At 43.6% G+C, this 14,325-nt stretch overlaps 1 protein-coding gene across 1 annotated transcript in view; it reads right to left on the bottom strand.

Moving 5' to 3' along the window:
• The window catches only part of adamts16 (ADAM metallopeptidase with thrombospondin type 1 motif, 16), a 194,209-nt gene extending 180,334 nt beyond the window's left edge, over nucleotides 1-13,875 (bottom strand). The window contains exons 1-3 of the mRNA XM_073024361.1: nucleotides 13,242-13,875; nucleotides 13,009-13,105; nucleotides 2,332-2,657 (exon numbers count right to left, since the gene is read on the bottom strand). Of these exons, the coding sequence (XP_072880462.1) occupies nucleotides 2,332-2,657; nucleotides 13,009-13,105; nucleotides 13,242-13,442 (624 nt within the window). The 5' untranslated portion in view covers nucleotides 13,443-13,875. The remainder of the gene's footprint in view (nucleotides 1-2,331; nucleotides 2,658-13,008; nucleotides 13,106-13,241) is intronic.
• Nucleotides 13,876-14,325: the final 450 nt, after the last annotated feature.

The following is a 14,325-nucleotide window of genomic DNA, read 5'->3' as shown; positions in this document are numbered from 1 at the left end:
TTTGGTTTTTGACCTTCGGGCTTCTAGCTCTGGTCTTGCTATGCTCTGGTACAAGCTTCAGTCCTCGATTCTGTACTCGCATGGCCCTCTGACCCCAGTGACTGGGGAGGGGGCGGGGAGGAGTGGTGAGGGTTACCGGCCCTCGTGGTTCCTGTCCATACCCAGGACTCGCCACTCATACAGACATCCAACCCAGAATGAGTCTCTGATGTGTGTAGTCACTGATCTCCTCAGGGCACAGTCCTGGATCCAACCATCATCAATGAACTTCTCTCCATCAGCGTCAAAAGTGAGGGCAGTCATTGGCAATGAAGTGTTTCAATTTCCATTCAAAACTTAGATGAAAGAGGAGGAGGAGGAGATGGTGGTGCACGCAGCCTCTTCAGAGAATGGATATCTGTTACGTGTAAGCAGGGGATCTGTGCACAATCCTGATTTGGTGGAGACAGATGTGAGAGCGTGGAGGAACATCTGGAGAAACTTCCGAAATGCCCGCTTCACTGCCTCTGCTACTGTGCGGTCCGGAATCTCCGGAGGAGAAGGCCTCCGAGACCTCGGCTTTGCTTGTTTCGGCGGCCGGGATGAGGTCGAAGGCGCTCGGCAGAGGATGGCGCTCGGGAGGCTGTATCGGAGGGGCTGGTCGAAGGCTCGAAGTTTTCGCACGGACTCAGAGTCTGCTGTCGTCAGGTGCTTCCGAGGCATTAATTGTCAGTGCCTGGAAGTTTATGGCAGGGAGAGTTTCTCCATTTGCTGCCTGATATTGGACTATTGGACTACTGGAGTCGATCGGGACTTTGAGACTTTTTAAAAACCACGTCCATGGTCTGCGTCTATCGAATTACGGTATTGCTTTGTACTGCTGTAACTATATGCTATAATTACGTGTTTTTGTCAGTGGGAGTCTTGGTTTGTCCTTTTTTTTAATTTTGTGATATCTCTCTGGAGGAACATTGCATCATTTCTTAGTGCATGCATGCATTTCTAAATGACAATAAACGAGGACTGAGTGTCCTCATAATCTAAAAAAAATAACAGTTCAAAGTAGAACATTTATTATCAAAGTGTAGTACACTGCTACCTTGAGATTCACTTTCTTGCAGGCATTTACAGGAAATACAGAAATACAATAGAATTTACTATATATATTTATAAACAGATAAAGACAATAAACTGATGTGCAAAAGACAACAAATAGTGCAGATACTTTCCCTCTATTCCCCATTCTGGCCTCTTACCTCTTCTATGCTGCCTATCACCTTGCTCTGGGTCCTCTCCTCCTTCCCTTTCTCCTATGGTCCACTCTGCTCTCCTACCAGGTTCCTTCTTCTCCAGCCCTTTATCCTTCCACCCTCCTGGCTTCAGCTATCACCTTCTAGCTATCTTTCTCCCCCACCACCCTCACCCCACCTTTTTTACTCTGGCATCTTCCCTTTGTTTGAAATGCGCTCACAATGACATTACATAGGGAACTGCGTGGTTTCAACCAAAGCATAACGAGGGAAAGGCAACATGTCCAAATCAGCATAGCATGCAGCTTGGAGTGAAAACACAAACTCCCGTGACATTGCTCACTCTGTCCTTGGCTGACACAGAAGTCATCGAGGTTTAGAGTCCCACAGCACAGTAATAGGCTTTTCAGCCCATCGAGTTCATGACGAACCAGTCACGCAACTGGGTCTGGGAAAAGTTGATTTTATTGCGTCACTCAAACAGGTTTATGCTCGAGTATTGTAATAATCAAGTTCAAAAGCTGTAGGTAACACTTTCCAGTGGGATTCAGCTCACAGTGTTTACTAAAACTAACCTTTAGCTGTACAGCCTTTTGACCCACTCCTCGAGTTGAAAGTATGTACAGTGCCAAGACAAGGCTATGTGCACTTAACCGAATAAAGAAATCCGTGTATGCACTGTGATTCTGTCTGTTTGACATTTCGTGTGTTACAATGCTTGTGCAGACCTGTATACCAAGTGACAGTGATGGATAGGGAGTGCTGTCATGATCAAGTTGATATTAGTTTCACTGCTGGGACAACCTGAATACTGGTTGCCCAGCTCAAAACACTGCTCACAGAGAAGACGGCTCGGGAAACTACAAGCCTGATCATGAAATTAATCCGGACTTCATATTGATAAAAAAAAACTTCCATTAATAAATCCAGCTGATTGAATTTTGGACACCTCACGAGCAGCTGAACTGAAATGTACATGCAACTACAAAAATAATTAATAATATTTTGTAAATCAGTACTGTTTGGAAGATAAGATGGTAATCCTTCTTTAATCCACTCCTTTCATGTTTGGTTAACAGAAAATACTCTTTTTTTTACTCACCAAGCCTTTGCATGTAGAAAGTGCCACAGAAGAGTTGTTATGGGATACGAGAGCACCTTGGTAGAAGCACAGTTCCTCTGGGTGATAATGCTCTACAGATTTTAAGCCTTGTTTCCCAAAGGTCTGAACTGTAAATCCAGGAGGAATTAGGCCTTCAGAAGTCCTTAGCTCCAAGTGAAATTCCTGACCAAAGCCATTAAGTTTGAAGTAGAGAGATTTGTCATCAACATTATCTATCGATCGCTTCTTTCTCTGCTGATGAACTACTGCATGAGAGATGTAATCCCCACTGCTGTCAGCTTCGTACGGAGTCACAATTTCATATTCTGTGAACAAATAAACATGTTAGTTTTGAAGCCACAATACCTATAGAAACTACTCACCCCCCCCCCCCCAGATGTTTTCATGTTTTATTGTTTTACAACATTGAATCACTGTGGATTCAATTTGGTTTTTTTGACACCGATCAACAGAAAAAATACTCCTTTGTGTCGAAGTGACAACAGATCTCTACAAAGTGATCTAAATGAATTAGAAACACAGAACATAAAATCAATGGTTGCATTAATATTCACCCCCTTTATTATGACACACCAAATCATCACTGGTGCAGCCAATTGGTTTTAGAAGTCACCTAATTAGTTAAAAGGATATCTGTGGGCAGTCAAGGTGTTTCAATTGATTATAGTAAAAATACACCTTCATCTGGAAGGTCCAACCACTGGTGAGTCAGTATCCTGGCAAAAACTACACCATGAAGACAAAAGAACACTACAAGCAACTCTGCAAAAAGGTTATTGAAAAGCGCAAGTCTGAAGATGGATACAAGAAAATTTCCAAGTCACTTACTGTCCCTTGGAGTACAGTTAAGTTAATCGTCAAGAAATGGAAAGAATATGGCACAGCTGTAAATCTGCCTAGAGCAGGCTGATCTCAAAAACTGAGTGGCCATGCAAGAAGGGGACTAGTGAGGGGGGCCACCTATGGCAACTCTGGAGGAGTTACAAGCTTCAGTGGCTGAAATGGGAGTGGCTGCACATACAACAACTGTTGCCTGGGTGCTTTACAGTTGCAGCTATATGGGAGAATGGCAAAGAGATAGCCACTGTTGGAAAAAATCTCACATGAAATCTTGGCTAGAGTTTGCCAGAAGGAATGTGGGAGACTCTGACATCAGCTGGAAGAAAGTTCTAAGGTATGATGAAACCAAAATTGAGCTTTCTGGCCTTCAGACTAAATGCTATGTTTGGCATAAGCCAAACACCGCACATCATCAAAAATGCACCATTCCTACCGTGAAGCATGGTGCATCATGCTGTGGGGATGCCTCATTGCAGTAGGCTCTGGAAGGCTTGTGAGGCTAGAGGGTAAAATGAATGCGGCAACATACAGGGAAATCCTGGTGGAAAGCTTGATGCAATCTGCAAAAGAACTGCGACTTGGGAGAAAGTTTGTTTTCCAGAAAGACAATGACACCAAACATAAAGACAAAGCTACACAGGAGTGACTTAAAAACAACAAAGTTAATGTCCTGGAGTAGCTAAGTCAGAGTCCAGACCACAATCCAATTAAGAATATGTGGCTAGACTTGAAAAGAGCTGTTTACTCACGATTCCCCATGCAATCAAATAGAGCTTGAGCAGTTTTGTAAAGAAGAATGGGGAAAAATTGTAGTGTCCAGATGTGCAAAGCTGATAGAGAGATTTTGATACAGACTCAAGGCCGTAATTGATGCCAAAGGTACATCTACAAAATACTGACTTAAAGGGAGCGAGTAATTATGCAATCAATTATTTTGTGTTTAATAATTGTAATAAATTTAGACCGATTTGTAGAAATTTGTTTTCATTTTGATTTTAAAGAATCTTTACTGTTGATCAGTGCCAAAAAAGCCAAGTTAAATCTACTGAGATTCAACTTTGTAAAGAAATGAAACACAAAATCTTCCAAAGGGGGCTGCATACATTTTATAGGCACTGTACAACACCTTCAAAAAAGCGTGGTCATCACCGAATAAAAATATCATAAATGCAATGTTATTATTTTGAAATTGTATAAATTTTTATCAATGAAACATACTATAGGAGCAGAATTTAGCCATTCAGCTCATCGAGACTTCTCCACAATTCCATCACGACTGAATTAAAGTTCCCTCTCAACCCCATTCTCCTGCCTTCTCCCTGTAACCTCTGACACCCTTCCTAATCAACAACCTATCAAACTCTGCTTTAAGTATATCCAATCATTTGGTCTTCACAGCCGTGTGTGGTAATGAATTCCACACATTCACCATCCTGTAGCTAAATAAATTCCCCCTTATTTTTGTTCTAAAGGGTCATCCTTCTATTTTGATCCCCCACCTCAGGAAGTTTCCTCTCCAAGTCCACTCTGTCTACGCCTTTCCATGTTTGATAGGTCTCCTATTCTTCTAAACTCGGGTGAGTATGGGCCCAGAGTCATCAAATGCTCCTCATGTATTGACACATCAATTTATTGCATGCATTTGTTTCAACCTAAAATGTTCTTCAGAATCACTGTGGGCTTAAAATGTATCTGCAGAAAATGGTATGCAAGTCATATCTAAGTCAGTTTGGATTTCAAGTACCTCTATGAAAGATGCAAGTAAAATTGTATATTGAAGCACTTCACTGAATATTAATACTCAGGAACTTTGACATGTGAAAAATCAAAAGCAAAAGACAGGTTAATTCTCTCTTTCTTCACTTCACCTCTGTTTTGCTTGCCCATTTCATGGGCCTTGCTCAGACAATTTTCCTAAATTATGATGACAGTGCTTCCTGGGCATTTGTCAGTTCCACTAAGAGACAGACAGGTAGGCAAAGCCTTTCCCTTATGAAAGAGTTCATCTGTCAAAGCTGCTTAGCACAGCTCACTGAGAACTGAAATGCCTGTTCCACGTGGGAAAATCATCAGTCAGGAGCCGCACTTTGCTCTTGTAAACCGGTTAACGCAGAGCTGGACAATGTGCTTTGACTGCACTGAACAATAAAGAGTTTTAAGAACAGCTTCTCCACCACAATTAGATTTCTGAACGAACAGTGAACCAACACATGAACCTCACTACAAACATGAGAGAATCTGCAGATGCTGGAAATCCAAAGCAACACTCACAAAATGCTGGGGGAACTCAGCAGGTCAGGCAGCATCCATGGAAATGAATAAACAGTTATCATTTCAGGCCGAGACCTCACTACGTTTGCTCTCTTTTTGCGCTATTTATTTAATATTTTATACACTGTATATCTCTTATTGTAAATTATAGCAGGCTTTATGTCATGGAATGTACAGCTGCCTCAGAACAACACATTTCATGACATATGTCAGTAATATTAAACACAATTCTGATTCTTTCTTTGAATTCATTCATGAAGTTATTACCGAGAAGGAAAAAAAAGCATTATTTATGCACAGTTTTTAAACAGTTTAAAGAAGAATGAATTCCAGCCAGATTTTCACTTGTGTGGCTTCCATTCAAAAGGTTGTACCTTCATAATTCACTTCTGTCTCTGCTCTGTCTTACATGAACAAGCCTTAATCTGCACCAGATATTATGGTGACATGACAGTATGATCTTAACTGGCTACGAGCAGCATTCGGTTAGTTAAATAACAGTAAGTTCACAACTTTCATTTTTTTTCCACAGTCAAATGTGCAAGCCCCAGACTTACTGATAGACTCGGTATGCAGAATCTGTCAGCCTGCTTCACCGCTGCGTCCCACGTGGAGACCAGCTGTGAAGCCCAGGCTTGCCTAGATTCCCCCAGCATTATAATGGGATGAAAAAAAAATCTCTCTGATCCTGCAACAGGCTCGAGCAGGCACGGAACCTGCCAAAACATTGATGTTTTCTGGGGACTGCCGGGCTGTGGATTTGTGAATGGAAAGGCTAGTTCTGTTTTTGTTAAAACTGAAATTACTTTGTTTTAGCTTATCATGCAACTTCAGATGGTTTAATGTACCTATATTTTTAATCAATTACTTCAACTTTTATAGCTTTTATTCTTTTTTTTTTAAGAGACATTTAGAAAGTTGTAAGGAATATCCTGAGTCCTGGAAAAGCTGGGGATGGAGTCTCTGATGGTCTGGGTTAGTATGACGGGCTGTCAGCACCTCTCAGTGCAAGGCAAGCAGCCTACATTTCCAGCTGGTAGGACCAGCAATGGGTCATCTATCTGGTCACTCTGGCATGGAAACGGGTCCCTCTGCCCAGCACATTCCACACAGCCATCATGTCCCTTGGGTTATGGCTGTTTTGAGTTATTAAAAAAAAACTCAGAGCTCACAATTCACTACCTGAATATCCTAAATAAGGTTACCTCTCATCAAATTTGTGTCAATACTTTTTTCTCTACTTGCATTTCTTGATTTATTTGTTTTTATTGAGATAAAGTGTGGGTTAGGCCCTTCTGGCCCTTCAAGCTGGGCTGCCCGGCAACTCCCTGATTTAACCCTAGCCTAATGACAGGGCAATTTACAATGATCAATTGACCTATCAACCGGTATGACTTTGGACAGTGGGAGGAAACCGGAGCACCCAGAGGAAACCCACTTGGTCACGGGGAGAACGTACAAACTCCTTTCAAGCAGCGGAGGGATGTATGTGCAGATGAGGGAACATTACTTTAAAGAGGGAAAAAAAATCAAGGATATGGACCACGTAGGAACACAACCACCCACTAAAATATGGCGGAATCCTAGTAAGCTAATCCTGTTTTCTAACACCTGGACTATGACATTTCAGGTGCTCATTAAATACTTGAATGTTGTGAAAGCACCCACCTCCAGCGCTCTCTCCGGTAGTGCATTCCAGCACTGCTTTAGACCCACTGATCTTTAAGCCCAGCCACTCTGACAGGGACAGGATTGTCAAGCACAAAGCTGTAGATACTGGAAATCCAAAACACACATTTCTACAGATGTACCATGGAGAGCATTCCGACTAGCTGCAACACCATTGGTATGGAGGTGGGGGGGGGGAAGGTGGGAAGCTACTGCACAGGATCAAAGCAAGCTGCAGAGAGACGCAAAATTAGTCAGCTCCATCATGGGCACGAGCCTCCATAGAATCCAGGACATCTTCAAGGAGCTGTGCCTCAGAAGGGCAGCATCCATCATTAAGGACCCCCACCACCCAGGACATGCCCTTTTCTCACTATTACCATCAGGTAGGAGGTACAGAAGCTGAAGGCACACACTCGGCGATTCAGGAACAACTTCTTCCCCTCTGCCATCCGATTCCTGAATGGACCTTGAACCCTTGGACACTACCTCATATTTCCTTATTTCCTATATTTTGTACTACTTATTTAATGTTATTTATATACACACTTACTGTAATTTAGTGTTCTTCTCTCTATTATCATGTATCGTATTTCACTGCTGCCACAAAGGTAACAAATTTGACGACATATGCCAGTGATTTTAAACCTGATTCTGACACAAATGGGAAAATGCTAAGAGCAGTCAGCAGCCCAGAAAGCATCTGTGGACAGATTTACTGTTTCTCTTTTCGTAAATTTACCAGTACCCTTAACCCTCATCTGACGTTCACATTCAATCCATTTGCTAAAAGGATTCTTCCCCTTCCTATCCCACTCCTGATCACGTTTCACCTGAGATCGATTAATTCATGACAGACAAAACAGAAACAAAAGTTCCAAGCTAATCTACGTTGCCGGGTTACGCAGCAAAGTGACAAGATTTTCTAGCTTAAACACGCGTGATGTCCCGTCGCGGCTTTCCTCTGGGTGCTGCAGTTTCCTCTCACAATCCAAAGACGTACCTTAGGATTAGTGAGGCATGCTACGTTGGTGCCGGAAACGTGCCAACTCTTGCGAACTTACAACCCCTCGGACTGCGTCGGACGTTAACGCAAAACAACCCTCTTCACTGTGTCCAGAGGGTCCCGGCCTGAAATGTCAATTGTTCATTCATTTCCAGAGCTGCTGCCTGACCTGCTGAGTTCCTCCAGCATTTTGTGTGCGTTGCTTCGGGCTCGCAGACTCTCTCATGTTTACATTATGCTGTATGTTTCGATGTACGTGCGACAAATAAAATTAATCTCCTCTGAACTTGACTGTAATACTAGTTTTAAACACTGGGACAAAATTTTCCATTGGCCCAAAATTGCTCGCTACTTTGCCCCAGGTCGCATCCTGATTGGAGCTTTGCCCGCCAGCCAAGCCGGGTCCCCAGGCTCACCTGCCGTCAATGCTGTCACTGTAATGGAACGGTTGGCAGCATCTTTGACATTCACAAACATTCAACGCTGGGATCTGCTCGAAATAAAAATATTGCTACAAATATTTTTAAAAATGTTTTACAATTAGAGTACTAAAGTGCAGAGATATATTAAATTTAAAATACTGAAGCTAACTTGAATAAATTGGAACTAACGGTTGTTTTCAGTGTTCTCTGAGCAGACATCATCTCACTGTCATCTTAATAGGAACCACTGCAATTACCGTCTAAGCAACAGACTTCATAACTTGAGAATAGGAAAACCATGTTGACCATTACCTCCCTCTGGTGCTCCTCCCCCCTTTACTTTCTTCGGTCCTCTCCTATCAGCTTCTCTTCTCCAGCCCTGTAACTTTCACCAATCTAATTCCCAGCTCTTTACCTCCCCCCTCCCAGTTTCACCTATCACCTTTTGCCTCTTCCTCCCCTCCCATCTTCTAGCCTAGACTCCTCATCATTTTTTCTCCAGTCCTGCTGAAGGGTCTCGGCCCGAAACGTCAAACATACTCTTTTCCATAGACACTGCCTGACCTGCAGAGTTCCTCCAGCATTTTGTGTGTGTGTGTGTGTTGCTCGGACTTCCAGCATCTGCAGATTTTCTCCTGTTTGCTTACTTTATTTATTTGATTTATAGGTACAGCACAGAACAGGCCTTCTGGCCCTTCAAGGCACACTGCCCAGCAAGCCACCTATTTAAGCCCAGCCTATGTGACAACTTACAATGAGCAATTAACCTACTAAGCGGTGCATCTTTGGGCTGTGGGGGGAAATCCAAGCATTCATACAGAGGACGTACAAACTCCTTACAGCGGACTTCGGAATTGAACTCTGATCCCTGATGTCCCAAGCTGCAATAGCGTCGCACTAACCGCTACACTACCATGGCACCCCCCCCCCCGATTCTCCGTGTTGTCCATGAGGAGTTTACCAAAACAAACAGAGGCTAGTAGTGTGGCTCAAGCAGAAGATGTCTGCAGGTGAATGCCAGTGATGGACAGCAACACTTCCACAGAAACCAGGGATTAGCTAGAGAATCAGCATTGGCTACATCACGTCATTATGCTTCTGATAAGTACTTTTGTTTCTACTTGGAGGCAAGCCAAACATAGCTTGGAAGTTATCGAGTATCAACTTATCCGATCACATTCCTGGGAAACACTTTGGGATGGTTTATCTCTGTTACGTATGATTTCTTACAGGATTCACTGGAATTTAACAGTGCAGCTAAGTAGTCTTATGCCAATAAAAGATGTCTAAAATAATATCTTCACCATGTTTCTTTCTTTCTTCAACATATTAAGATGAAGCTGAATATAGAAATTAATACAGGTATTAAAGGAAATATGGCCTTCAACAAGCAATTAAATATTTGTGTCTGTATAAATTATCCAGCTGTTCTTATACTGATGATAGTAGGTAAGATTGTAGATGGAGTTAACAGTAATATATCATAAGAATTGCCAGAAAAGTATATAAACAACACATTTTGAATGGCTTATCTTATTGTTAATGGATATTATGGAAGCATACAATATCCTGGAAAGATGAACGGTTGCTTTTTCCTGGCACAGAGGTGTGGATAATTTCTGTTGACTATTACATGGAAAAATAACTAGTACAAGATGGACAATTGATTCAGAGACAAGGGGAACTGTCATAATATGTTCAGCAATTTGATTGTGACTGTGCTTTTATTGTGTAATTTAATTCAACAAGTAAGTCAAAACTCAAGTTTCCTAGGATACATAATCTACTTAATGTCTGATTATGGAGGAAAATAATCCCATTCATTATTCTATGTAATGATGCTGAACATAAACACCAAGAAGGATTACTTCATGAATTAAGCATGCATTTATTGATGTACATGACACCTGAACACTTGAACTTGTGAAACCTCACAAATCTACTTCTTAATTTCCACAGAATTAACACTGCATTTCAAACATATGAGTTGAGCATTCCAACCTCAACATTACAATGGCTACTGGTTAATCCATGTCACTACCCTACAGTGTTTCAATTTTAAGTTCTGCATCACACATATTTATTTTATTGTTTTATTTCTAGAGCCACAGCATGGAATAGGCCCTTCTGTCCCTTCGAGCGTGCTGCCCTGAGTTAACCCTAGCCTAACCACAGGACAATTTACAATGACCAATTAACCTACCAACCGATATGTCTTTAGACTGTGGGAGGAAACCAGAGCACCCGGAGGAAACCCACATGGTCATGGGGAGAACGTACAAACTCCCATGGGCACTGGTGGGAATTGAACCCGGTTTGGTTGTACTGTAAAGTGTTGTGCTAACCACCATGCTACTCTACCACCCCATATTCTACTTCAAAATATAATTCAGGATGGAAATAGTTAATACGAGGGGGTATAATTTGAAGGGGATTGGAGAAAACTGTAAGGGGAATGGCAGAGGTTTTCTTTACACAGAGAGTGGTGAGTGTGTGGGGCAAACTAATGAGGTGGCGGATACATTAGGGACATTAAAGAAACTCTTAGATAAACACATGGATGATAGATAATGGAGAGCGCTATGAAGGAGGGAAGTGTTAGGTTGATCTTAGAGCAGATTTTGAATGTTGAGGTAGAGTGGATGTGGAGAGGATGTTGAGGCTTAGGTAGAGTGGATGTGGAGAGGATGTTTCCCATGTTGGGATTGTGTAGGACCAGAGGATTCAGCGTCATAATGGAAGGATGCCCCTTTAAAACAGAGATGAGGAGGAATTCCTTTAGCCAGAGGGTGGGAAACCTATGGAATTTATTACCACAGGTGGCTGTGGTGGCCAAGTCATTGAGAATATTTAAAGCGGTGTTTGGTAGGTTCTACATTAGTAAGGACATTAAAGGTTACGGGGAGAAGGCAGGAGAATGGGGTTGAGAGGATACTAAATCAGCCGTGAAGGAATGACGTGGCTGACTTGATGGGCCGAATGGCCTAATTCTGCTCCATGTCCTATGGTCTTAAAAGGAGGCACGGCATGGTGGGTTGAAGTGCCTGTACTGTGCAGTAACTTCTATGTTCTATAGCTTCTAAATCCTAATACCAATAAACTACTTCGAAAACACGAGTTTCTATTTAAATCAAACTCATAAAAATGATGTCCATGTGATGTGGGAATAGAATTTTACTAAGCGTGTTGTCTTAAGGCCTCTAACCATGTAAATGAGAAAACATTCTTATTATTCCTAGTAAATAAGTGGAGACAAGGCAAACTGCCTTTTGCATTAAATATTTGTTTCCATGGCAATAATAGCACTTAATAATATCCTCTACATATGAGGCCATCTGTTTGAACACCTAATGATTGACAGATTGAACAGGAAGGAAGCCAGCAAATTGTTAAACCTTGGAACCTATGGTCAATAACCTTTAGGTTACTGATACTGGCCGTCGTAATTCACTTCCGACGAGAACAGGCTTTTGTTCAAGATTGCAGAGATTTTGTGCTTTTTAGTCCTAAAGTACAGCGCAGAAAGAGGTCGTTCGGCCCGTCTAGTCCGCGCCGAACCATTTAAACCGCCTACTCCCATTGACCTGCACCGGGACCTCACCCCTCCGTACCCCTGCCACCCACGTACCCATGTTTCTTAAACGTTGAAATCGAGCTCGCATTCACCTGCGGACGCTCCCTCCTCTCCCCCTACCTGCCTCGCACCTTATTGCCTGCCTGCAAAGCGTTTCCCGCAGAACCGTAACACTTCTGCATTCTGTTACTGTTTTCCCTTCAGCCATCTCAACGCACTGTTGTAATGAAACGATCTGCCTGGACGGCGTCAAAACTAAGTTTTTTAATCTGTGACAATAACAAGCCAAGTTACATAAAAGGAAGCAGTTAAGACTTTCAGAATTGAAATATATTTTACAGGTTGCATTTTAATGCTCTACAATCTCATCACTAATGTAGACCGTTTTACTTCCAACAAGTGAGATTTCTGTTCCTCCTCACACTCGCTGAGTTCCCCAGTTTTACCTTCTTGCAAGCGGACTTCCAACATCTGCTGGATTTTACCCTTTAACCATCACGTAAATGAGATTGATATGAAATAATTGAATTTCATTGTGTGTTTTTTCCATAAAAAGTTATATCAGCAGGATAAAATTTAAGATCAGTGCAGGTCTTGCCCCGATAGGTACAAACGACAAAAATAAGCAACGTTTAATTCTGGAGGTGAAATGTCTTGCGTTCCGACCTGACGTTCCCCATTTGTGTTACCCAGGGCCCTCCCTAGGTCGGAGCACCCTCTAGCGTTGTGGTGAAGCCCGTCGCACAGCTCTCACTCTGGGCTCAGAAATTACAATCAGTGCCTTTTTTTTTCGCCACGTAAACATGAATGCAGCGTGTCCTGGCCGTCGGCGGCAGCAGCATCCCTTATCACAGTCAAAAGTCCTTGATACTTACCGCTATTGTAACCCAACACCAGCAACTCATACGGTGACACCTGGTGGCGTGTCCTCTCGCTTCCAGCGACGCGAATCGCCTCGACAGCCAAGGCACTCTGAAAGACAATAATGACACAATAAAGCCGGGCCGAAATAAATGCGTTTATCTGAAAGGTTCCACTTGCTCTTGCAAGTTTAAATTTACTGAACGGGGCAGACACGCGACGGCAGAAATGCACGGGTCCAACGTGCCTTGAGAAGTCCGACCAGCAGCAGGAGCTGGAAAAGTGCACACACTCTTCCGCAGAAGGAGCTTCTCTTTCTGTCAGTGACCGGCGATGGGTCCATTGCAGCATCCAGAACCTGTTCTATCTCAGAGGGGAAACAGTGTTCTTTTGAATATTGCCTCTGATGATGGCTTAAATTTGGGGAGGAAAAAAATACCGAGTTCATTAAATAGAAGTTTTGTTTGCAAATCCCCCGGGTTTCCTGATAGGGCTGCAGCGCAGGAGGAAGCCGGATGAAGCTGACAGGTACATCGGGAAGGAGAGGCACCTTTGGCCGGTCACCCGCAGCCCGGCTGCAAGCGCCCCCTCCAGCCGCTCTCCGCGCGCACTGCGCCGGGGTGCTGAAGCCGGCTCTGCTCGCTGTCTCTGGCGACTCGCAGTACCGAAGTGGAGCCCGCACTCGGAGCCTTGTGAGCTGCAAAAGTAGCTCCCGGGTCTGTGCCTCTCTGCAGCTGTTAGTATGTATGTAAGTGCTGCTGGAAGTCTCGGCTGCTGCTATCCCCGCTCCTCTGCAGTGCGTTGCCCGTGCCGTTCTGCAGGAGTGAACCAAATGAGCAGCAGCAGCAGCAGCACCCGGGTCGGTGTCCTAACTCCTTCGCTCTCGCTCGCTCCCTTTCGCACACACACGCACACATGTGGCTTTGTGAGGGAGAGCTCTCCTCCGAGCGTCGCGCTGTCAATCACTCCGTCCTTAGGGGCGAGGTCGCTGCGCCTCTGTGCGCGCGTGGGTCTCTGCTGGTCTGGATGTATATCTTTCTGTGTCCATGCCCGCACGCCCAGCCTTGTCCACGTCTCGCATGTGTGTGCCTTCCCACATCACGGGAAAAGCCCTCCTTACCATCTTCAGCAGAGCTGATTCAAGAAAGCAGCATCCATCTTCAAGGACCCACCACCCAGACCATGCTTCTCCTCTCGCTGCAGCCACCAGGAGAAGACTACAGGAGCAAACACATAGTGCATTGCAGATGCTGTGGTCAAATCAAGACGTACAAAAAAAGCTGGATGAACTCAGCAGGTCGGGCAGCATCCGTTGAAAAGAGCAGCCAACG

The sequence above is a fragment of the Hemitrygon akajei genome, chromosome 20 (assembly GCF_048418815.1).
Source record: "Hemitrygon akajei chromosome 20, sHemAka1.3, whole genome shotgun sequence".
NCBI lineage: Eukaryota > Metazoa > Chordata > Chondrichthyes > Myliobatiformes > Dasyatidae > Hemitrygon > Hemitrygon akajei.
This window is presented reverse-complemented; position numbering and strand designations above follow the sequence as displayed.